The sequence below is a fragment of the Anguilla anguilla genome, chromosome 5 (assembly GCF_013347855.1).
Source record: "Anguilla anguilla isolate fAngAng1 chromosome 5, fAngAng1.pri, whole genome shotgun sequence".
Lineage (NCBI taxonomy): Eukaryota > Metazoa > Chordata > Actinopteri > Anguilliformes > Anguillidae > Anguilla > Anguilla anguilla.
The window spans coordinates 50,286,519-50,311,957 of NC_049205.1; the positions used below are offsets into that span (position 1 = coordinate 50,286,519).

General features: G+C 41.3%; 2 protein-coding genes across 8 annotated transcripts in view; both read left to right on the top strand.

The window, feature by feature from the left end:
* Positions 1 to 335: 335 nt before the first annotated feature.
* Positions 336 to 2,019, top strand: LOC118228075 (C2 calcium-dependent domain-containing protein 4C-like). Its single transcript, XM_035419305.1, has 2 exons — positions 336 to 466; positions 643 to 2,019. Exon 2 carries the CDS (start codon positions 674 to 676, stop codon positions 1,973 to 1,975), a length of 1,302 nt encoding a protein of 433 aa, XP_035275196.1. The 5' UTR covers positions 336 to 466; positions 643 to 673; the 3' UTR covers positions 1,976 to 2,019.
* A 1,944-nt stretch (positions 2,020 to 3,963) lies between these two features.
* The window catches only part of vps13c (vacuolar protein sorting 13 homolog C), a 77,734-nt gene continuing 56,258 nt past the window's right edge, over positions 3,964 to 25,439 (top strand). The window contains exons 1-7 of one of the 7 annotated variants that reach the window (XM_035416754.1): positions 3,964 to 4,205; positions 7,882 to 7,925; positions 9,451 to 9,493; positions 15,623 to 15,718; positions 16,448 to 16,480; positions 20,782 to 20,883; positions 24,301 to 24,363. In XM_035416754.1, coding sequence (XP_035272645.1) covers positions 4,106 to 4,205; positions 7,882 to 7,925; positions 9,451 to 9,493; positions 15,623 to 15,718; positions 16,448 to 16,480; positions 20,782 to 20,883; positions 24,301 to 24,363 — 481 coding nt within the window. In that variant the 5' untranslated portion in view covers positions 3,964 to 4,105. Of the gene's footprint in view, positions 4,206 to 7,881; positions 7,926 to 9,450; positions 9,494 to 15,622; positions 15,719 to 16,447; positions 16,481 to 20,781; positions 20,884 to 24,300; positions 24,364 to 25,067; positions 25,134 to 25,439 lie in introns of all 7 variants that reach the window. The other 6 variants (XM_035416752.1, XM_035416757.1, XM_035416758.1 and 3 more) reach the window with 6 other exon arrangements.

Genomic DNA, 25,439 nt, shown 5'->3' on the forward strand with positions numbered 1-25,439 from the left:
ATTGATCCAATTACCATATAATAAAGATTTTTTCTTTCTTCTATTCTGACTGAATCTGTCCCAAACAAACTATTTTCATAAATGGAAAGTAAAAACTGGAATTAACATGCAATTATTTCTGCCTATTTTTTGGCTGAACAGTTTTCCCTCACCTCTGTGTTTCTGGTTGGCCTTTATCCTGGATATTTCCACACTGCTCTGTGGTAGATTGTCAGTTTCTATGAGAACGGACTGTCAAGTGCAGTGGAGGAGGCGGAGGAACCTTGTGAATGAGCTATGCCTGGCTCCGCCCACACTCTAGCTCATATTTATAGCTCACTGCTCATACAGATCCTCACAGACGCACTGGTCTTGCTTAAGGAAGGTCTGAGAGAGCTCAGGAGTTGCCTGGTAAACCTAGACCATTTTATGCTGGCTGCAGTGCAAACTAGCTAAAGTACGGGATTCACTAAAAAGCTGACACAAGGTAAGCATTTCTTTTTCACTGGACGGTCGTGAAACATTTCTCTTTTTGTTTTATATTCATACATAAGCTATACATTTGCTTAATTTTTTTACTCCATTAAGATTTATTGCTGGGAAGATAAGGATTGCTGTTAGGCATTGTGATAACCAAAGCTTTTTTTAAAAAACCTTTTGCAGAGTTTGGAAAACCCTCCAAGGCTGAGTGTCCATGTGGGTGGTTGAGAAGATCCGTGTGTCAGTGGAGAGAACTAACCTGCCCATCCCTATCACCGAGTACAGCTTCAGGATCGCCGACGTCATGTTCGGGGATAAGGCCACCTCTGAGAGGAGCAAGAGAATCTCCCTTTGCCCAAACGTCATCACTCCTGCCACCATCCCGGAATTCTGTATCCCACCAAAGATCCCCTCCCAGCAGGAGGTGAAGAGCACGGAGTTCTTCAGGACTGGACCTGGATCCAGCCCCAGTGCTGAGACGCTGGATCGGGAGGTGATCAGTACGCACATCATCCAGGTGGAGAGTGTGGAAGAGGCGCCATTTGACAATGGGTACAGCGATGAGGAGACCACTAACGCAGACCCGCAAAGCCAAGCTGCCCTCTCCCTCCCCCATCTGGCCAAAGCACAGACCTGCTACGGTTTCTGCACCCTGCTGGAGAGCCCCCACACAAGGAGGAAGGAGTCCCTGTTCCACAGTGACCCCAGCTCTTGCGGCATCCCCCTGGTCCTCTCCAGAAACCGGCCCAGTACGTGCTCCAAAGCCTTCGGCCTCGGCGCGCTGAGCTCCCGGCTCTCCCCTCGGGGCCTGGCACTGAGACGGCAAGGCACCCAGGACAGTGACACCACCTCCTCCACTGAGTCCTCCCCCTTCAGCTCACCGCTGCTTGCCCGCTCGCTCCCCAAGTCGTCGCTCTTCAAGACCCTGAGCCACGAGAGGCTGCTGGCCAGGAGCGCCAGGAAAATGGCTGTGTCCAGGAACAACTCTCTGTCCACCGACGAGGGTAGCTCCACGGACAACAGCCCCAACGTCTTGAGGAGAGCATCCGACGGCCTTGTAGAGCCTCCGTCCGACGCTTCCAGCCTGGCTCCACCAGCCATCTTCCCCACCGAACTGGTGCTCTTCAGGGAGAGGGTCACGAGGGAGAGTCGGGTACCCCTGGGCAGGGATGGGACCCTGAGGCTTTCAGCAGAGTATTGCCCTGAGAACCAGCAGCTCCGGGTGCGCCTGATCAGCACTGAGGGGCTTTACGCCCCTTCTGTGGACCCAAAAAGCATCAACTGCAGCGTGACCATCTCCATGATGCCCGGAAAGTCCCAGAAACAGCGCAGTACTGTTATCCGGAAAAGCCGGAACCCCATCTTCAATGAGGATTTCTTTTTTGACGGGATATCTGAGGATGGCCTCGGCTTCCGTTCTCTGCGGTTCAAAGTGGTCAATAAAATGCCAACAATGAAGAGGGACTGCACTCTTGGTGACTGTGAGCTTCCTCTGACCACCATATTAACTCTGTAATGTCTGACACTCATTTCTTCCCGATTTGTATGTACAACATTATTTATTTCTACTTTTATATTGTATAAAAAATGTTACATATTAAAATATTTTAAAAAATATAAATTCAGTTTCCCTGTCTGTTGTCCTCACATTGGGATGTGTACCATTCTGGATTCTTACATTTTTTTAATTTCAATGAATCTGTACAGCATCTTAGACCAAACACCTGACTACAGTTAGAAACACTACCCAGTTGTGATTAGGATGATTAGAAGGATTTTATTCTGGTAGAAACCATTTCATTTTATTCACAATACCTGTTGGCCACATTCACATATCAGGAATCCTTCTGGAAATCTATTTTTAAGTAATACTTAATTATTATTATTATTATTATTATTATTATTATTATTATTATTATTATTTTATACAGATCACATTATTTGTTAGTGCAGCACAATAAATTCAAGGTAGAACAAATAGTCATGTTTAAAGTTAACAGTTCAATGAATGGAAAGTACTGTGTCAGAATCATGAAGGAAAAAGAAAATTTCTGGGAATATCCATACTTTCTGTTTTTGTAGTCCCAAATTTCTCTTCGCTGGAATTTTCAGTTTGGCAAATTGCATTAGTGCTGGCTAGTGAACAGGAAACAGTGGAGACAGATGTCTTAATTTTCTGTGATAAATATCTTAAGACAAGAGTTTTGTTTTTTTTTATCAAAAAGTATAAAAATTATGTTTATAGCCTTTCATTAGCCTTACAGATGTTAAGATATCTGTTATTGTCAAAATTATTGACTAGTTAATTTCAGTTTGAGTGTAGCATTATACTTACGTGCTCTTCTTATGAAATGTTTGTTTTAGCAACAACAATAACTTTTACAAGTTACAGGCAACAACTGAATAGTGCAGATATATTTCTAGAAGCAGGTAAACCAGTTGTACTGTGTATTTTACCATGTTGTAAGCACATTCCCATAAAATATCCTAGGTTTGCACTGATTTACTAATCACTGACTTTAAAAACATTGCACACTTTCGTTGCATCCACAGTCCTCGCTTGCATACATAAGAAATCATTACATGTATTAAAATCGATTCATAAATAAATAAATAAAAATGAGACTACTTCCTAATGAATTTCAGAGATACTGATTCATGTTTATGCTGTCACAATGCAGAACTGGTAAAAGTGGGTAATTCACAATACTACCAGGTTGACAAAACACATACTAATTTGCATTTCCCCTTCAAAGCCACAAATTAATCCAGTTGTAAAACACAGAAATATTAGCCACAGATCGTTGTCATGCTGTCTGAAAATGAAACGGGACACTCACAAGGCATCAAAATAATTTAGAAATTCCTGTTAAAAGATAAAATTAAATAAAAAAAAAAAAATAAAAAAAATAAATAATAATAATCATTAATTCATTCATAAATTATGCAGTTACAGTAAATGTTTAACAAGGACGCACTATATGTTACACAGATGTAAATTCATACATATTCGCTCTCTCGATTTGTAATGAAACGGGGGGGGGGGGGGGGGGGGGGGGTAGTTTATAAATGCCTGTAATGTAATATATCACAACTTATAACACAACTTAAACGGGTTGTTTGCCTACTCAAGAAGATAGTAACACTTTTCTTTCTTTTTTATAAATCAACCGAAATTTATTGAATTGTATATTTCATAGAAAAGCTATCAGCAAAAAGTACATAAGTAATTTCTCTGTGCAAATTGGTCATAACGTGACTGTGGTGACTCCACTGACGCTATAGCTATTGCTAGTAAATTGACGGTTTAGCAGGAGGCGACCCCTTAAGGGGGAAAAAACCGGGCTGTCCTGTATGGTATGGTGTCCACATAACTGCGATAACATCTCCTTAAAGATCAAACCGCCACAGTCTCAGTGAAATTGCAACGCATTTGTCTTGTTCAATCCAAGTACCTACATCTTATTTCCGAATCAACTGCTCGTGCTGTCAATAGCAGCCAGACATAGGTAGTTGATCGCAGATTCAGCCTTTTCAGTTTCTATACCACCACTCGACTTGAAAGGAGATCTCAGCTACATCACGGGATTTGCACTTCAACATCTAAGAACCCTGGTCAATTGGCTAGGGTGTGCTACGCATAATCATGGTGTTTGAATCTCTGGTCAGTGATCTATTGAACAGATTCATCGGAGACTATGTGGAAAACCTGGATAAGTCCCAGCTCAAGATTGGTATTTGGGGAGGTATGGACAACAGTAAAAGTATGCATGTCCTCGCAAATGTAAACAGCTGCTAAACAGCAAGCTAGCAAGTGACGACGTGAAGTATCGAGCTGCGTAAACAGCGCCTAGTACAAAGTGCTCGCACCTGCACTGAAGAACGCAACTCTCTGGTATTCGGTATTTTTTTAAGTGTAGCTAGCTTGCGATTACAGCTAACTGTCTGAATTGCTAACATGATAGCTTGCCAGAAAGCCTCTTTGACAATCCTGTCTGTCGGTGTATGGTTTTCATAAAGAATATAACGTTAATGCCTTACTAAAATAGTACCGAAGCTTTGACATGTCAGATATTAGCTGGCAATGTGACTTTGAATGGATGAAACCTGTAAATGCTGTTGTAGTTAACATTGCTAAAATTACGTACATGCAATTAGCTACGTAGCTAAAACGGGTATAGGTATCGATAGGTTGTAAGACGCCGGAGATAGCTGCGTGTACATTGAGTACTGTCGATTTTTTGTTTTCAGGATTTTGGGCTTTCAAAATTTTTTTTATCATATCACATTATCTAGACGAAAACAAGATGTATCTGTTAAAGGGTTCATGCCATCTAATGCATAACTTGACCTGCATTGAAGGCTGTATAGGTTATTTGAATGTCTGCTACATGCAGATAGCAATTACTGTACTTCCTGCTGTGTTTTAGCAAGTCTTTCATCTTTCATTACTGTATTATTTTTTCTTGTTATATGATAACACGGTAATGGAATTTGGCATTCGTATTTATTAAATAACTAGGAACCGTGTAGAAAAATGGCAACAGAGAGAAACATACTGCAATATGTTGTTCACTAAAGGTGTGTTTTTAAGAAGTAGTCTGTAAAAGAAAGTCTTGTCCTGCAGGTATTCCTGTGCCCTGTTTGTGTTGGCGTATAGCCTACGTATTTTAGGCCATGTGGATCCTGTTCAAAAGACTTGTTTAATTTCACAATTTTAGAAGTGCTTGTCTCTATGTTGTTCATTGTGTCCCGCAAAACATTGCTAAACATTACAAATATTAGCCTATGTTAAAGTTCTGCATACACATTGCTTTCTGATGAAAATGTCCGATTAATTTTTGCATCGGCTATTCTAAGTCTTTCTCATTGTCAGTGCTGTTGACGTTAAGGTGATCATTTGAATTTTGATAAATATTTGCATAGGGCTTCTGAGTTCTGCTGTATTTTGTTAGTTTTCTGACAGGTGTGGCCAATTCCTCTGGCCTCTGCTTGTTTAGTTATCAGCTTTATGTGGTCATACAGGATTCTCCTGATGGGGCGCAGTCCATACCAGATTCCTACTGGGCTCCTGCACAATGGCAACTTCCATACTGTTCAGCTCGCACAGGCACACAGCCTTTCATTACCTATAATGGAAAGTTCCATCCATATTTTCAACAGCACTGAGTATTGGGGCCCTAATTTTATTTCTTTTTGTACAGAGTAGCTGGTTCTGCAGCACTCTCTTTTAATAAAGTTCAAAATGTATAATCATTGGACACCCCACTTTGCATGATAGTTGTTTCGAGCAGTGGTTTCCAAACGTCTCCTCGGGGACCCCCAGATGGATCCAGGTATTTGATGTGTTCCACCTCAAACACACCAGATACAACTGAAAAAGCCCTTGAATAGTTCCACTGGGTGTGCTTCAGATGTAACGTATCAAATACCTGGACCGTTCTGCATGTTATCCTGCTATGTTCCTACAGATAAAACAATATCAGTAGGCCATGTATATTGTTATAGCAACTATTATTATTATTATTATTATTATTATTATTATTATTATTAGTAGTAGTAGTAGTAGTAGTAGCAGTGGAATACTCCCTTAGCTAGAGTCGCCTACATAGCTTCCATTCAGGTATGCAACTTGTCATTTAAGCCGCTTTCACATGACAAAAATCATGTGAAAGTGCAACATTCAACGCCAAGTAAGGCGGTGACTACTCATTGGAAGAATCAAGTACCTCCAGTGGTTAAACCAATGTCATACATCCAGGAAGACGAGAAACTGAGACATGCAGAATAAACGATTCTTTCATTCTTGAAACTGCCTGCGTTATACAGAGCTGTGCTGTGATTAGACGTGCCACGAAAGGTCAAACTAGGTCAAAGTTCAAACAATTTTGTGCTGTGCACTTCATGTGGTGTATTATTGCCAAGTTGGGCATCAGTGTTCCCCCTTGAGACCTTAATGGTTTGATGCCATTTCCTGCGTTTTGTCTGATATGTTAACTCTGCATGCATGGTTATAAGCCCAGTTCCACTGGCACTCTAAATGGCGGAGCATTGCATCACTAATGCATCAGACAGGGTTTTGTGGTTTGACACTATAAGAATCAAGCAGTATTTCTATGCGAGACATGCAGTCTGTCAATCTGAGAAGTACGATTCATTGCGAGTGAAATTGATTCTTTGCTTTCACATTATTACTGCGACACCATTTACTATGAAGCCCAGTTAATATAATATAGCCTAATTTAATATAATATAGTATAATATAAAACTGCATTAAGAAAGAAAACACTTGAGTACACGAGAGATACAATGTACTGAATATTAAAAGCAGGTGCTTACACACAGATGCGGTTTCTGAGTTAATTAAACACATAATATCCCAGCTAATACTCACAGTTGAGCATAAAAATACTGGGTTGGATCAGTCGCCCATTATTTTAGCAACCGTGGCTGGAAGGCTGTTGAGGTTTGTTTGGCAGGAGCCTCTGAATAAGACAGCTGAACAATGGCTAAGGTGATATTGGAATGGGAGACGGTGGGAAGGACATAATCAACTAGCCCCAGGCAACTGGTGGAAAGCTCATACTTTTCAACTCTAATGGGAGGGGTGTGGGCATAACAGACTAGTGACTCTGAATCCGATGCAGATATCATCAAGAACAGTCAATCAAGAACTTTGCAGAGATCGGTAGTAAGATTGGTGTTTTTTTATTTTTGCCATTTCCTGTGTATATGCAAGATTTATGTTTGAATGTATGTACACAGACAACACATTTGATTTGGCTTTATTTGCGCTGTATCATAAATTGCATATGTGGATGTCCCTTACCATGTATACATTCAGAAAGCTTCTTTTTGTACCTGAAGAGGTAAAAGTAGACAGGCCTTCTCCTTTCATTACCATTTCCTCCTGTGCTTTGTAGATGTTAAAGATTAAAGAAAGGAAATTGAATTATTCTCCAGCATGCCTCGTCAGGCTGTTTGTTAGATTACAGGCATTTAGCAGACGCTCTTATCCAGAGCGACTTACACAACCTTTACATAGCATTTGCATTGAAACCATCGATACAGCTGGATATAAACTGAAGCAATGCAGATTAAGTCCCTTGCTCAAGGGTGCAATGACAGTGTCCTACCCCGGAATCGAACCTGCGACCCTTAGGTCACTAGACCAATTCCTTACCCATTGTACTACACTGCTGCCCGAGCAAAGCACTATGGATCAATCTTGGTTTTCAGAGCTAAACTTCATGCAGAAATTGTGTGTGTGTTTGCGTACGTGCTTTGTGCGCACGTGTGTGTGTAAAAATCATGCCTATTATATTGATGATGATGATACACTGTATGCCAAATACCTTGTGTTATTAGGAGTGATGTAACATTACTGTCATACAGCTATTTTGTTTCTGTTTTTCTTTGCAGGGAATGTAGTGCTGGAAAATTTACGTGTTAAGGAAAATGCATTGGTAAGTAATAAGAACTAAAGCCATTTAAACTGCTTTGCATTGGGAGTGATATGTCCATGCCTGCTGTGGTGTATTTCAGATAAAAAAGGTTTTGATAGATAGCCATGTGGTTTTAACAAGCTCCCTGACAGAATGGTTTGGGAACTGCAAGAGGATGATTGCCGATTGTCTTCTCAGCTGGTACTCAGCTGTGGAACTTGCATAGCCTAATTTTCCAAATTCAGAGTCTATTCTGTTTGGAATACTTGTGTCATGGGTGCAGCCACAGAGCCTAAGGCTGGGTTTCATCCTGTAACATCTGGCTGGAACGCTGTTACCGAAACAAACAAAACCCTTGTGCAGTATAATCCTCATATGACTTATACATCTGCTGTTTCTCAGTTAATCCAATATTTCTGAATTACAGTATGGCAGAAACTAGGGGATTATCATATTTTATTGCATTAAGCTGAAAGTGTGAACAGTAACTTATAAAAGCTGACCATTAACACCATGATTGTAAACTGTAAACAAACGGAAATGGTAACTGTTGAGATGTAACCTATTTCAGTCAGTGTACCATAGGGGAATAGTCACACAATGTAGCCTACGTGTAGCTATGTGTTTAAAGGCAATAAACTAAGCTCAGGCCCCCTGATATTTGTTCCCAGTCCTACCAAGGTACGATAGCCAGTTATTTCATAAGTAGCATGTGGCGGTGCTCTTAGTACTGTCATGACCTCCGGTAATTTCATTGAGCTCGTCCAGTCCATATTAGTGTGACGTAAGATTGTATTGCTCTATCTTGGTCTGTCTTGATTATTTACCACAGATACGTAACTTGCTATTTTGTGCTCTTTGCTCTTATGGGTAGACTGTACGCATCCTCCAATGGTTGTCCCTCAGCATAGTAGTCTGCATGAAATGGCCTCAGTAGAAATAAGCATCCTGCCTGATGGTTTTTGTTAAGAGGTTTAGCCTTAGCCTCTGACAGAGACACGCTTTAGATTTATAGAAAGAGCAGTGGAATGAGAGCTTGCCCTGACAGCTTAGAGGTGCTGGCTGCTGACTGGCATTACTGTGGTGTTACTGTACCACTGATTACCAGCGGCCCACTCACACAGCTGATTAATCGAGGAGAGATCCATGACTCATTTATTGGCACCGCAGTTGTAAATCAATTTCCCAATTTGTTCTGAGTTGAGGCTAGACCAAGAGCGGCCCTGTGACTGTAATGCTCTAATGGCAGACAGTCTTGTTGTAAATAACAACTAATCTCCTTCTGATGTTTCAGTTAGTTAGAACCTGACAACAGTGTTGCTCTCTGTGTAGAACACACAAATTGGCAAACCTGTATCAGTGTAGATAAATCGCTGTCCATTTAATGAAATGTTTATTTTTTAAGTTCATGTTCTATGGTGATCATTGTGCACAGTGGGTAATGATCGCAGGGATACCTGTGTTCTGTCCAGTGCACTCGATTATTGTGGCTTACTTTTTAAGTGACGTTAGGAGAAACTCATGTGCCGCCTTTTTCTTCTGACAGAGTGAGCTGGATGTTCCATTCAAAGTGAAAGCGGGTCAGGTTGGTGAGTATCGCTCTTGTCTCAATTATAAGGGTTTCCTAGCCCAGGGATCTCACGCATTAGTCTTGTATAACTGCAGGGTGTGCTGACTTCTGATGGTTCAGTTTGCGGCCCAGTGCGTCCTTACGCGTGCTGTGAGTAGTGACAATAGAATTTCCTCAAAGGGGAAGTCAACGAAGCTTGCTGTATTGTGCAATGATTTGTATGAATGTTCTCTTTAGAGAGACCAGAGAATCCCTTCTATTCCTGTAGTCTTTAAGGAACACACACACATGCACACACACAGGCACACACACACACACACTCGCGCGCACATTTTGCTGTTACTCTTGGCTGTATCACACTTGGAGAAGCTTCTAGCCATAGTGTTCTTTATGCATAATCTTTGTAAAACACTACATCCAGGTGCGTGTCACCGCCCTTCTCTGACTGTGATACATTGCGGGTGCTGGGCAGAGTTTCTCCGGAATTTGTTTTCTGAATTTTTTTCTTTTCCCAATGAGAGGCCTGGTTATATTATATGGAGTAAATGCATTGGGAGGCCCAGTGGGAGGGTTGTGAATCATGGGCTCTGGGTGTGAGTTCGGTTTCTGAGCCGCTGTGCCTTTTTAACCGTGAGAGACTTGGCTGTATTGAGTGGATAAATCTCTAGACTCACTGGGAAGGCTCTGAATCATAGCTGGGATAACACCCTGTTGTGAGAGTGAATGAGAGATGTGAACAGACCAGGGAGGCTGTCTCTCTCCCAATGCCTTCCTTTGTCCCTCTGTGAATACCTTCCTGTGATCTTATTATCACTATTGTCGCAAATCCATAGAGAACTCACTGTCATCATTGTTTCAGCTCAGAACCTGAGCATTGCCTGGTGGATGGCGATGGAGAAAAGGAAAAGTAATGTTTATTCAGCTCTTGTAACAGATGTTTGCCGCTACACGTGTTTAACACTTTGGCTTTATTCACCACCTAAATTAAACACAGCGCCTTCCAGTTCTGATTTTTATTAAGCTTTATTCGGGTTTGGAGCCTTGACATTTGAACCGTAGCTAAACTAACTTTACAACTTCATGAAAATGTAGGCATAGGCATGTTTGTCTTTCTGAGACTGGGGAAAGACTGGCCCAAGTGGAATAGAGGTTAAGAGAAGCACATTAATTGAGGTTTCTTTGTGAATGTCATATCCAGTTAAATGCATGATATTCTAGTGACTAATGTTCTCAGAAATGTAGTTTAATCGTTCTAAATAATTCATAGTCTTTAAAATCATTGGCTCAGGTAAATGCTCTCTGCTCTGGTTATGCTGAAGCACTTGGTCCTGATGCAGTGATGTGGCTCATGTCCAGAAGTGAATCTTGACCTCGCCCACGCCAGTTATAGCCAGGAGTCCCGTGGGGCGAAGAATAATTGGCTGTAGTCTGGGAGGGAGGGTCTAATTAGGGGATATTCCCTCAGTCAGGACAAATGGGTGTCTGCAGTTTCCCTGCTCCAGGTCTGCTGAGAACAGAGCTCTCTGTGGAGTGGCTCCTCTGCAGGGTGTATTGAAGCAGTGACTAGGAATACTATACAGTGAGTGTTCCACGTGTTTACTGCTAGAGCTCTCAGCTTAGAGCTGGCTGCTTTATACTTCTCTGTAAACTAATTACAGTCCATGACCAAGTTTAGAGGTAATAGTTTTATCTTATTTGCAGAGATCTCTCATTTGCCCAAATCAAATTGAGAACATACCAGTTAAAATGAGAACATACCAAGCAGTCTGCAAAGGCTAGACTTTCATGTGAAGAGCTGATTGAGCTGGTAGATGAGAGTGGACTGGCTTGTTAGGATTGTAAGCAATAAAATGTATCCCAGTGAGCACAAGCTCGAATTTAGATCTGGACATATAGATGGGTGGAAATCTAGGTTGAGAGATGTTGTGACATAAACCGACTAGGTTAGCTCCAATTTAGCTCTTTTGTCCTGGTCCGCAATAAGACTTTCACTTTTCAGCAAAATGTAGCCGGGTTTTCACCAAACATTTAGATTCTTGTGCTCACTAGAATTGCATGCACTTTTTTATTTGAGCTTCCTTTTGTTGTCTTTAGCCAGCTATTATAGCTAGCTACTGTACATACACTACATTTCCAAAAGTATGTGGACTCCTGAACATCACACCCATATACACTTGGTGAACATCTCATTCCAAAACCATGGGCAGTAATATGGAGTTTAACCCCCCTTTGCTGCTGTAGCAACCTCTTCTGCTACAACCTCTTCTGGGAACACTTTCCAGTAGATTTTGTAACATGGCTATGAGGATTCGCTTCCATTCAGCCACAAGAGCATTAGTGAGGTTGGGCCCTGATGTTGGGCGTAAGGCCTGGCTCGCAGTGGGCATTCCAATTCATCCTGAAGGTGTTTGATGGGGTAGAGGTCAGGGCTCTGTGCAGGCCAGCCACGTTCTTCCACACCAAACTCAGAAAACCTTTTGTTTCTCTGCTTTGTGCATAGCGGCATTGTCATGCTGAAACAGGAACTGTTGCCACAAAGTTGGAAGCTCACAATTCTCTAGATTGTCATTGTATGCTGTAGCATTTAGAAGATTTCTTTCCACAGGACCTAAGGAGCCTAGCCCAGACCAAGAGAAACAGCTCCAGGCCATTATTCCCCTTCCACCAAACTTTATAGTTGACACTATTCAGGCCACTACAGTTTGCACTGTCAGACTGCCAGATAGTGAAGCGTGATTCATCACTTAGGCTAAGGGAACGCTGCTCCAGCGTCCAAGGGCGGTGTGCTTTACCCCACTCCAGCTGATGCTCGGCATTGCGAATGATGAACTTTGGCTTGTGTATGGCTGCTCGGTCATGAAAACCCATTTCATGAAGCTCCTGACCAAGTTCTTGTGTTGACGTTGTGTCCATAGGTAGTTTGGAACTCTGTAGTGAGTGTGGCAACCGAGGACAGACCATTTTTGCTTGCTACCTGCTTTAGCACTCGGCGGTCCTGTTCTGGTAAATGGTAAATGGACTGCATTTATATAGCGCTTTTATCCAAAGCGCTTTACAATTGATGCCTCTCATTCGCCAGAGCAGTTAGGGGTTAGGTGTCTTGCTCAAGGACACTTCGATATACCCAGGGCGGGGTTTGAACCGGCAACCCTCCGACTGCCAGCCAATCGGTCTTACCTCCTGAGCTATGTCGCCCCTGTTCTGTGAGCTTGCATGGCCTACTGCTTTGTGGCCAAGCTGTTGTTGCTTTTAGGCATTTGCATTTCACAGTAACAGCACTTACACTTGACTGGGGCAGTGCCAGCAGGGCATACATTTGACGAACTGGCTAGTTGGAAAGGTGGCACCCTGTGACAGTGCCACGTTGAAAGTCACTGAGCTCTTCAGCATGACCCATTCTACTGCCCATGTTTGTCAATGGAGATTGCAGAGTTGCATATGCACCTGTTAGCAATGGGTGTGGCTGAAATAGCCAAAACCACTAATTAGAAGGGGTGTCCACATACTTTTGGAAATGTAGTGTATATCTAGCCACATTGCTGCAAGCACCCTTGATTTATGGACTGCTGAAGCACATTAGCAAGCCTGTCCCACTGCAGTAACCTTGTCCTTTGTCAGTTCTGCAGGGTGAAGAACTCCCTTTCCGGGTGACACAATGGGCAATTATTTACTGCCGCATGAGAAAAGTTTCCCTGAGGGTGGTCAGGATTAAATTCTGCTCTGTCGGGTCCATAACTGCATCAAAGCCAGTGTTTTTAACCACCTACACATTTCTCATTGCATTGTTAAGGTAGGAGCAGAAGCACATGCTACTATAGGTAATGAAAACCTGCATTGTGTTTCATGGCTTGGTGGGTTAATAAATAATATTAAAATTACATATTGGAATAGAGCTCACACTAATACAGAACACCTGACTTTGGACAAATTAAAACACAACAAACTATATTTGCAGTGGCACTGGTTTTGTGATGTAAGAGAATACTGTCATGAGAACCTGTTATTTGCCTGGGTTTTGCTCTGGGACATTTTTCAGGTCTGTATTTTCAGGCATACTGAATCAGAGATGGATGGACCTAGTGTCATATTTTCCAGTGAAGAAGAGCCCAAAGATTATTGTTCATTCAGAAACACAAACCAGGGCACCTTGGTTTCCTAATGGGGCAAGTTCTGCTGTCATCTCAGAGCCGGCCTGCTCCCTCAGGCAGGTCCAGCTGACCACCGTAAAGCCCTGCCTCTGATTGGTCAGACCACCAATTACAGTTTGCTCTTGTTCTCTTTGGGAGGCCAGAGAAGGCCTTCTGAATCCATTAAAAGCAGTTAAAGGCAAGAGTAAATTTGCTCAGCCCACATGCTGTAAACTGATAAAAAACTGCTCGGTTCCAGTTCAGCCTATCTTCTCGAGAGCCAGATGCTGGAGTTGCCAGGTTACCTCATTTGTTTCAGTGCGGCTCTGAGTCTGTGCTGGAGCCTAAACTCTTGGGTCTGGCCCTTGCAATGTCCTGTTTACCCGACCTTACAATTGCACTTCCTGCTGCTCATACCCCTCTGGTGTAAAAAGACGGTTATAAAAAAAAAACGAATAACTTTAATAACTGATTTATTGTGACCTGTTTTTGTTCTTTTGCCATCAGCCATATTGCTTTCACAATTCCTAAAAACAAAGACCTAGTTCTTTTTCTTGGTTTTCATGGGCAAAGCACACAGTCAATTTAATGGTAATGAATAAAGCTTGCTTCTTTTACTCTAATTTGCCATAGTGAGTGAATGAATCCCTTAAATGTAGAGCAATTTGTTCGTATAGGAATAAATCATGTTGCGGCAGCAGCAACATTTGGAAAGTGATTATTCACAAGGCGTGAGCTGTGAAAGGCCAGCTTGCCTTTCCAATTTACTCAGACCTGACATTTTGCAGCATTATGTAATATGTAACCTTAGAAGCTGTGTTTTGTATTCTGAAGGGTTTCCTGTCAATTGCTTTGTTTTGCCTTTGAGAATGTGTAGCTGTAGAGAATGTGTTTCCATTTAGACTGACTGGATATATATATTGAATTCAAGGTCCTAGGAGATGCACACTGATGTTCAGATGCATTTCTACATAAAATGCTTATTTTATTATTTCATTTTTAGGAAGGGACCAAAGAGCCGAAAGCTAGCTCTGCAGCACAGTTGAAGCTTGTTCCATTGCACAAATCCAGTACAACATGCAAATCATATTTAGTGTTTCAGTATTTTAGTACCGTTCAAGTATTGTTGCCTTATTGTGGCTATTCCTTGTGCAACAGATTAAACATTGAGCAATTGACTGGATTTTACTGATCTTCATGTATCATTATCCAGAACTGTGCCTACTTCAGAGTGAATCTTGGTTGGATTTTTATTTGCTTACCCTTCACCCACATAGACTTGGCGTGTTTTATAGTTCATTGCGCATGCTGCAGCACATCTCTCTTATTCAGACGATAGGCCTGCATAAGATGACCATTCTGCATGAGATGACCATATATATATTTTTTTAATCATTATAATGTTTACAGAATATAGGTTGTTTTTTTTCCCTTTGTCAGTAGGGTAACTGGCTGATCTTTCCCTGATGATGTCATTAAGTTGATATTAGGCATTGATAGGCTACTGCCTCTATTTATGAACATTGTATTTTCTTCCTATGCAAGTGACTTGTTTTGTGTGATGTGATGTTGATGTTCATTTTCTTCTACTGTTGCCCTATTGCCTATTATCCTGATAGTTACCGTATTCACATGGATATCTTATGGTAATTGGTTGCTCTAGGAATTAGTAGATTAAATTTATTTGACCCTTGTGACGTCAATGATCAATCCGTAACGGATGTGTTTTGTTAAAGAGCAATCTTTTTGGAGCTCTTGTTAATGCATGCCATCTGATGCATAATTGAAACAGTAATGATGCTGCTCTGAGGACTTCAGTACATCCTGCATGTAGGTCTTTGTGTCTTAATTAAACATATTTGTGCTTTCACTGCCTTTTTAAGGATTTTACCTCTGCATTTTGAGTCTCTTTTGAGTTTCTTTATCGCATTGTTTTGCCTTATGTACTTTTCTTCTAATTACATTCAGCCTTCCTCCTCTTGCATTTCAGTATTGCTGTAAATGCCCTAATCTTTTTCCAGGTAAGCTGACGCTGAAGATTCCCTGGAAAAACCTTTACAGTGAGGCAGTGGTTGCGACGCTAGATGGTCTGTATCTTCTGGTGGTCCCTGGAGCGAGTAAGTGCTATTTTAATAAACATGTCCTCACTCTCTGTGCCTTCCTTTTGGACTGATTAATCTCTGTATGCAGTCTTATCATTTATCGCTAAGAGACAAGGCTACACGCAGCATGTTCTTCCATTACATAAAAACACCTTGAAAGCCACACGTGGCTAGCACAATGCTACACAGCAGGCACAGATCTTTCACTGTTATATTCAGTTCCCTTTTTTGGGAGGGAGAGTCATTTTGTTGAAGAAAGTGGTATGATTCAAGGTCTGTGTCTTTTATTGCAGTTACAACTGTGACAATACTTCTGTACATTGTTTCATGACTCATGACTCACGACTCCCATAAAACAATTATGGGAATTGATCTTTTGTGCTTTCTGTCAGAATATACCCTGGAACGAAGAAGAATATAATGAGAATATCAGAGACTCATACACACTCGGAGCCCAAATATGCAGCTTTGTGATAGATTTCATAAAATGTTTATACACTAGACATTATTTTTCTGCTATGTATGACCCTATGTGCCCCCCCCCCCCCCCCCCCCTTGCACCGTTTGGTGAAGCTGCAGCCCTCTTTTCGTTTACATATGTGCCTGCACATTGTGTTAATGACAAGTATTAATCAATTCAGTACAATTAAATTGAATTGATTAATACTTTGTTTTCTAATTGAATTATTATTGCAGTGAGAGAGAGTAGTAGTTGCAGTGTAGTAATAATATTTTGTATTTCAGCGGAGTCTGGTTTATATTCAAGCCCATACAATGGTAAGAACTTTCCAGGTCTCTGGTCTTAAGGTGGTGGATTGCGACAATTGTCATAGCATCCAATCAGTCTTCTTACCCGGTAGTGGAGTGGCCCAGGCGCCCAGGCCTTTAAATTTGTGGGTATGTGCTGCGCGCTAGCCAATATCAGCTTCGGTTTTTTTCCATTAACACCTCGTCATTATCCTTGTTAGTTTGTACCTTCTTTCATGTTCTTCCAAACTCACAGGTTGGGACCTTCAGCTTTAAATGTCTGCTTGGGAAATTTTTGTCTTCTAAGCCTACATAAAAAGTTAGAAAGACATTAAATGTTCTGTAACAATGCATGTAACTTTCTCTTTCTTGAGTTCTGTGGTGAAGCTAATATCACCTTCCTGCTTCTCTTCTGCATTGTTGAGCAGAACTGAAAGACTGCTAGGAAGGGCCCTCAGTCACTTGGCTTATGAGACAAAAGCTTAACCCAACCCATTATCTGTCACCATTGAAGTGGACACTTAAAAAGAAAATAAAAAATAGTAAAAACAATCAACCCAATTAGCCTGTAATCTATTTAAACTTCGAGCTGCAGCAGAAGTGTTCTGGCTGGAGTCTTTCTGCTGGCCTCAGCTCGTAACCATGCAAACTGACACAGTGCTGTAAGCACCACCATTCGCTGCTGCCCATAGTCAGGCCATGTTGTCTCCACTCACTGGATGAACTGATAAAGGGTTGATATTCTGGGACTGTTTTGGGTAACACGTCTGTCAAAAATGTCTCCTGTCTTGTTTCCCACGATTAAGCACTGCTGCTGTCTGGGTGCTTTGGTAGGTGTTACCTCGACTGTTGTCACAACATGTTTGTCTGGTTTATGAGTGTTGAAAATGAATTATATTAGCTTAGCTGAAGGCACGTTTAGGCAATACATTGGGTGGGGGAAAATGTTTTTAAACATCTGGCTATAGAAGTAATAAGTTGTAGGCTTACCTTCAGACGTAACTAATCAATTCTGGAGCAAACTTATTTGTCATTTGATTTTCGCACTGTACCTATTGAATGGTGAACAGTCAAACGAGGAAGACTATTATGTGGAAGAACGATTTTTGAATAGTCATTTTAACCCAAAATGGCAGTTATGCAGCAGCCATGACATTGAACAGTGTTGAATTGTATAGCTAGCTTAAACCAGGATGTGAACATGAATCACCTGAGAAGTCCTGTTCACCAGCTACCCTTCCTTACCGTAATGCTGCCATTGTCTGTTGATAGATTTAATATATAGTATTTCTTCCTTTGCTATTCGTATGATCAACTCAGTGTTTTTCTGTCATGGGGTTTTCATGTCTTTCTCTGTGTGCATAGAATAGTTATAGTAGATGTTCAGTATGGTACTTCCCATTATTGAATAATTATTTCTGATGTATTTTCAGCAGCAGTGTTGTTTCAAAAAGGATTATGTTTGCAAAAGCCTTAGATGTCCTTATGTAGGTGTTTTTGATGCTTGAGTATCTACAATGACGTTTTCAAATTTTGAAAGCAAACAGGACTGTCACGCAAATATACATGACATGTGTGTATCAGACTGTATTCCATAATATTACCCCAGATGTCTCTTCATGTTGTCAGTGTGTCCAGGCACATCATCTGTATTTCAATCAGAAAAGTGACCTGCTGTTTGCTTCCGTTTGTGACCACTGTGTCTCATAAAGGAAATTGATAATCAGCCACTTCCTGTTGCTTCCTGTTGTAAAGATCAGCAGTTAAAAGCAGAAGCCCTTGACGGGCCTCGTCACTGGCCTTATAACAGGGCTGGTTAATGATTGCCCAACTTTTAGTATCTCGGACATGTGGCAGGAATACACCCAGGGAAGTTTAGACTTGCAACACTGTGGTGTCAGCAGTGTGATTACTGGGGTCAGTGTGATAACACTGGGAATCACACACAGACGGTAATGTTTTTTTTAAAGTCGGAAACATACTCTAAAGTAACGATGTTGCCGGTTTCTTATGTTTGGACGTGCTCAGTGAATGCGTGTGTCCGTGTGAGAGATGTGAGAGTGTGTTGTGAAATAGACAGCGAGGCAGTGCGAGCGAGCTGATTAAAGAGGATAAACTGTCGAAGTGTCCAGCAGGCGTCCGTGTGCCGTATTTGGCGCTTCGATGAGTATGACAAGGCCGAGCCGTCTGACAGCGTTATTCACAGCTTAGTTATAAACAGCTCACGGTGTCGTTTTTAAGCCATTTTCCCCACCCCCTCCTTTTTAATTACTGCCTTTCCGCACGCAGGAAAAAGGCCGAATCAAAACACTCATCCCAAGGCTGATATCTTCAGCTCCCTGTTTTGATTTTAATTACTGATACAAGTTGCGCTTCGTGGCTTAGCAAACAAATGACAGCAGGGCACGTGTTCATTGTTCAGATTAGAGAAGATGTGAAGGAAGCGGAAATAGATGCAATGCATCAGCAAGTTTTTTTCTGTGGCTTTTGTGTATGCAGGATTACTGCATTTACACATGGACCTGGCTATACATTACAACCTCCTCCATATTTTCATGTTAGTTTGGTATACAGTATGTCTTCACTTAGTGTCTCTGACCACATGATTTTATTTTTTTATCCACCACCAATAGCAACGTTTTGTATGAAATGTATCCAGAAATAAAATAAACTGAGCCTCTAACCACCCATTAGAATGTGTGTCCCAGCGTTACAGCTTCCTGAAGTGCAGTATTTATCTCAAACTGAACTTACAGTGTTTGCATACAATGTAATTAGCTAAATCTGGCCAGTATTCAAGAACTTTGTGCTTCAGCACACCCTCAGAATGAGGAAATGAAAGTGAGATATATGCAGGAGGGGGTTAATCGATGCTGAGGTTAATCATCTGGAGAGTCCCTACTGTATATTCATGACTTAAAACTAACATGCAATGAATCCATAAACATGGAGGGGATTTAGCGGCTTTTCTGTGGGTACTGGCGTGCTTCAGGGCTCTATGGGGAAAATGAAAGGGCCTCTTTCTCCAGCCGTTGCCAGGTGCTGCACGTGCTTTTCCCCCTTTGCTTTAGACCAGAGACAGAGCTGAATATTTCATTTGATATTAAATGGCTGACATTATACCAGCACACCCATTAAGCAGATGACTAAAGATTTGGATCATATCTTATCTTCCTTTGACCGTTGCTTGTAAACTATTAAGTCAGCCATCTGTCAGGAGGCAAGGTGGGTTCAGAAGGGAGAGCAGATTATCTGAGCCTGCTATTGTGAGCCTCAGGTGTCTAATGATGGCTTTAAACAAGCAGCACCCTCTTCTGAGACTTGGGTCAGCTGGTCTGCTCTTGTGACTGTGAGTTTTGGCATCAATGATAATTTCTATAAATGGCCATGCAAATACATTAAAGGTGTAATTGTTCAAATGTTTCATGGCAAATGGGTATCTTTAAAACGTATATTTTAGTTATAATTACTCAAAATATTTTATATTTGCATTTACTAGTTTTTTTCATTGTGACCTTGTTATGTCTGACTAGAAATCTTGTGTTTGACAGTAATGAACACGGCCTCCACAGCCTTTCTGCTTGACCAGTAAATCACCATCAAATCTAGCGTGTCTATTGTAAAGCCTAAGCATGCTTACTGGTTCTGAAAGGTGGAAGATATACTTTTCCCTATACCACTGAAAAGAAATGGGATACCTGTTCTGTATATTCTCTGAGGGAAGAACTAGTTAATCTGGTCCAGTGTAACATTAGCCTCAATAGGCTAACTGCTTGGTCAGTATATCACCCGGGGGTGTGCATCAAATCTTGTGTGCCTATTGTAAAGCCTAAGCATTCTTACTGGTTCTGAAAGATAGAAGGTGTTTTTCCCTGTACCATTGAAAGGGAATGGGATACCTGTTCTGAAGATTCTCTGAGTGAAAAACTAGTTAATCTGGTCCAGTGTAGTTCTGTGACCCCCTAAACTTAAGTCTTGCTGTGCTAGATAATGCCCTCATTATGGCTTCTGGTATGTGTGGCGTGCTCACACCCCCAGCCTTTCTGCTTGTATCATGTCTTTATGTCGTACACTCTGTCTTTATAACATTCATTCATATAAGGCTCATATACTTTGCTGTGTTTTTTGCAAGCATAATGAGGCCTCATAAGCCCTGCTTATTGGGTTTCTGTTCAAGCACTAGATAAATGTATATAAAAAGTAGGGTGAGTATTGTAAAGCCTTCAGATCTGAGGGCAATAAGTTTACATTATAAAAGCATGGAAATGTCATTGACTGTCTGTAAACTGTGCTGTGTGTTTTGATAATATGCATGGTTGATTTTTTTGAAGCCATTAAGTACGATGCAGCAAAGGAAGAGAAGTACATGCACGAGGCCAAGCAGAAGGAGCTGCAGCGCATCGAAGACACCTTGCAGATGGCCGCACGCAGAGGTACGTTCCCGGTCCTGGAGAACCGGCCCGTGACCGCCCCCCCCAACCGCGACCGCCGGCTTTTAGCAGCTTCGCAAGTGCAGCTTCCATGAATCTCTCTCACTGGTTTTCCTCCTCTTGTGCCTCAGTGCTTCTGTTTTTCACTACAGAGTGGACTCACTGTGGAGTCTTCTATGGATGCTGTACCAACAGCCCATTTCTGCTTTGTCTCACAAAAGTCAAATGCCGTCATAGTCAGTGCTGTTTTTTCATGGTGCTCATTCTTGTGATCACCCAGTTCAGCTTGCAGTCCCTGTCCTACCCTACAAGGGTAGAAATCCATTTGTGTTTACGTACCAGCCCATCAATTTGTGTCAAATTTCTCTAATATTTTGCCAGAGGCTAACTTTGGTTCTGAAAGCATGGTAACTCATAGGGGTTTGTTCTATGGATGTCTGTGGATGGATTTCAACAAAAAAATATTATTGGTTTACAAGACAGGAACTTCCCCTCTGGATACAGAAATGGATGTGAAAGTCTTCATGTGAATAAAGGAAGGATTGTTTTGAGTTATGGAGTTTCCTTGAAAGGAGATATGGAAGAGCTAAACGCATTGTTTAGTGCAGCAAACATGATTACACATGGCCTAATACACATTCTCTAAAAGGCATGTAGGATTGCTGCATGAGAAGATGCATTCATTTGGGTTTATCAGCCTTGTAAATGCCTTTATTGGTCATGCTTGGTACATTTCAGTCAGGTTCACCATTGAATTAGATGTACCTCTATTTCAAGGGCACAAAATAGGTAATTCATAGCTTCCCATATTGATGATTTGTTTGCCTTTTCCAGTAATAAGAGCATATTCTTGGTATTCCTTGTACTCATTAACCTTTCTTATGTACCCTCTCTCATTAATAATATTCATATTTAGTAGTAAAAGCAAATTGCTTTTAAGAAATTCAGTACTGTGTAATCAGATTATAATCAACCGCATAGATTTACTTTTACTGTGGATCAGAATTTAAAAAATGTCTATGCTGTGGTTAATGATGTCGGTGCCACCAAAGCAAAACTTCCGGACTGGCTTGGGCATTTCGCAATGTTATCTGTCACATGCAGTTTGGTCGTGCAAGTATTCAGCTAATGGGTGCGGCAACAACAAAATCTGCTCCTGCATCCAAAAACATGTAGTCACATCCTTCCAGCCTACAGCGCGAGCAAGGTTGAGTATCATAATGAGCGGTAGCCTATAGAAAATGGGAAACTAACATTGTTGCAGAATCCGTTCCTATATGTGTCAGTGAAATTCAAAGAACGAGATATGTTATGATACAAAGGGTATGCTATTCCACAATGGGGTAAAAATTTTATCCAATGAGAACATTTTTTTCAGTGTACACTATGGCAATCAAAACTCAGTAGAACTAAAATGAATCAAGGACATCTGTCCTGCTGGTAGTATTGCTTGTGTGTCATTGCCCGTTCACACAACCGTGAATCAAGTTTTCCAGAATTTCAAGTAATGGCAGATTTGGAGACGGACATGGAGCTGAACCATTAAGTAGAATATTGAATTGCTTGCCTTAATCATAACTGGAACCTTCCGTCTGGAAATCCAGATTTGCTGTCATTAGGATTTAAGTTCTAAAATAAACACATTTCCTTTTACCCAAATCAAAAGCAGTATGCCTTTCTGATGTCCCATGAATGCAGCGCGTAGGTAAGTGGGACAGGAAGTTGGAGTGACTCATGTTTTTTTGTTTGGCTGAGGCTGGATGTAGGCGGCAGCTTCCCTAGAGATCAAATGTCCCACGCTCACCTTGGTTGCATGTTCATTAGAGGTAATAGCCTTTTGGGAAAAAGGACGTAACAAACAGAGTGGAAAGACCTGTGATTCATCACATTGAAATCTCAGAGAAACGGCTTCCTGAAGCCTAGTCGCTGCCTTTAGACGTGCTTAATGCTTGGCTGTTTGTATGCTTTCATGCACGGCTAATGGAAGTGTAGCCCTGGGCTGTCGCTCAGTGAGCAGCTCCCTGAGAATAATACCAGTACCTTGTTTCACCACTAGATGGGGATGATGGACACAGGCCCTGAACAGTGGGTAGATTACTGATAGAGCAAACAGCCAGTTCTGTCCTCAACCTCAGCTTCATCCTCTCTTGGTTTGCCAGTGGCACTTAGCCTACATTACCACAGTCATTTTTGTGATCAACATTTTTATTTTTAATACATACACATATATTCATTACCACAATCCGTGCTTCACAGATGTGTATGAGTACAGACTCCTATGAATTCACAATGGTTTCAATGTGAGACCTGGACTGAGCAGTATTTTCTGAACGTGTCTCTGATTGGTGGAAGCCTGGTCAATGCATACTGGTTCAGTCAGCCTTTCAGTCCTTACAAGATGAAGAGCAACCTCTGCTTTCTAAGGACCTATGGATAGATACTTATTCAAGAATAGAATATTTTAAATGTAGAAGCTTGATGACATCAGAACATTTTTTGCCTTAATTTGTGAGATGTGGTCACCATGGAGACCAACATTTGTTGTCAGCTCTGATTAGGAGTGTCGTTTTTCACGGCTCCTGTGTCAGTGGCTTGAGTGCTGTGGGGAGTTGCACTGATATTTTTGCATATTCTTCCTGATTGAACTGATAACCTTCGCCTCATTCTTCAAGGGTTTTATTTATGACATACATATCGACGCCCAGAACAGGACAGAGATTATGACCATTTATATGTTTTGGCCCAGTTTGGTAGAAACGCATAGATTTTGTAGTTTTGTCAGAATTTCTCTGAATTAAACGGCTCTGTTCCTCGGGCTATGTTTGTGGAGTACAGTTGTTTCCAAGCGCTGGTTTATCTGAGGTTTTTTGTTTGAAAGAATTGAGTTTGGGACATATATTTCTTGAATATTAAAAAATATACAGACAAAAGATCCATTTTATGGTACTCTTTTGTACAAATGTAAATATAGAATTCAGTTTATACAAAATGGATGTTTACCTGCCCCATTCCTACAATCATAACATGTCATAGTTGGTTCAAGGTCGCTAAATTGACTGTAATGGATCAGAAGTGGTCTTTCAGTCGCTACGCTAATGCAGTGGGAGAATGGAGGGCCATAGGGAGAAACCTTAGAGCAAGGGCAGCCCTTGAAAAGGTAAATTTAATTATTGCCATTGAAACCCCGTTGACAATGATGGAAAACGTGCATCGTCGCGTCATAGCGTCAGATGGACAGGTCGGCGCGGTTCCTTTTGAGTGCGTCACCGTAATTCCGAGCCCTGTAGTTCCGGGTGTGTGTCACGTGCGGAAGTGAGAATGACCTCTGACCTCTGACCTCACGGACGGCTGTTCTCCGTGCGGACGGGCTTAACCCCTGTGCTCTCTGCTCTTTGCCTTTTGTGCTTACGCTGGACCAAGGCTGTCAGTCAGGGGAGTTCTTGTTCGATCTGGAGAGCTATGTGTACAAGGAGGCCCAGCACGGTAGGTACAGCACCACGGAGCATCAGACGGGTGGCTGTGCCCGCCGTTTTTCGCATGTGGCCGAAATGAGAGACTTAAATAAAATTGTATCAGAAAAAACTATGTGTTTCATTTTTAACTGGCATTTTCCTTAGCCTCCAAAATATCTTGAAATATAATGGAAGCCTAAGTTGTTCAATGCCTGGAAATGTCTTCTCCCCCTTGTAACTATTTTACCATTTGAATTACCAATGGTGCTCAGTGTTTATTGTCTATGAATGTCTTTTTAATCTCGTTAAATTGAATTCAGCTTAATTTTCATGAGAAACCCTCAGTATTGTGTTGCCAAGGCACACAGATGCACTTGGTACATGGTTATTAATAACAATAACGATAATAACTTTGCACCAGTTGTGGAAAAATAAATGTATTTATGGACATTATTTTAGTTTCATAGATCAGAGTGAATATTATTTACTCTGTAAACTGATATTATATTGCATGATAAAAGCCCTGATTGTTATGAATGATCCTTCTCTTCTGTGCAGTAAGTGTATTTTTTCGTACATTTTTCTTCAGAAAATGTCTTATTCGTTTGTCCTTCAACCTTTACATATTTTTCTGTTAATTCCTTGTTACTTCAAGTGAGCCTCGGGTTTCTCTGCTTGGCTGAGATATTAATTCATCTCTCTCTCTCTCATTGCTTGCGTTGAATATTGAAAAAGGAAGTAAACAAAAAAAGCAAAAAAAAAAACCTTTTAAGAAATCTAAACGGCATGAGCACAAGCAAGGTAGGTGATGTGTTGCATTTGATCTGTGTTACCCTCTAGACTGTCTGTCACAGGGCATTAGTGCTGTTGACTCTCTTACTCAGATGGTACTGTAGAACTTTGAGCTTAGAGCTTGTAAACAGGAAATAAAATTATGTTCAGGATTCAGGTAGGATTAGTCCTTTGACTTGATAATAACCACAACGTGACTAATTGAATTGTCAAAGTCATCTGATGGTCTTTTTACGGAATACAACAACACATTCATTCATTTGTGAGTAAAGGTTAAGGGCAGTTTTTGATTGAATTCAGGCCTCATCCGCTGTG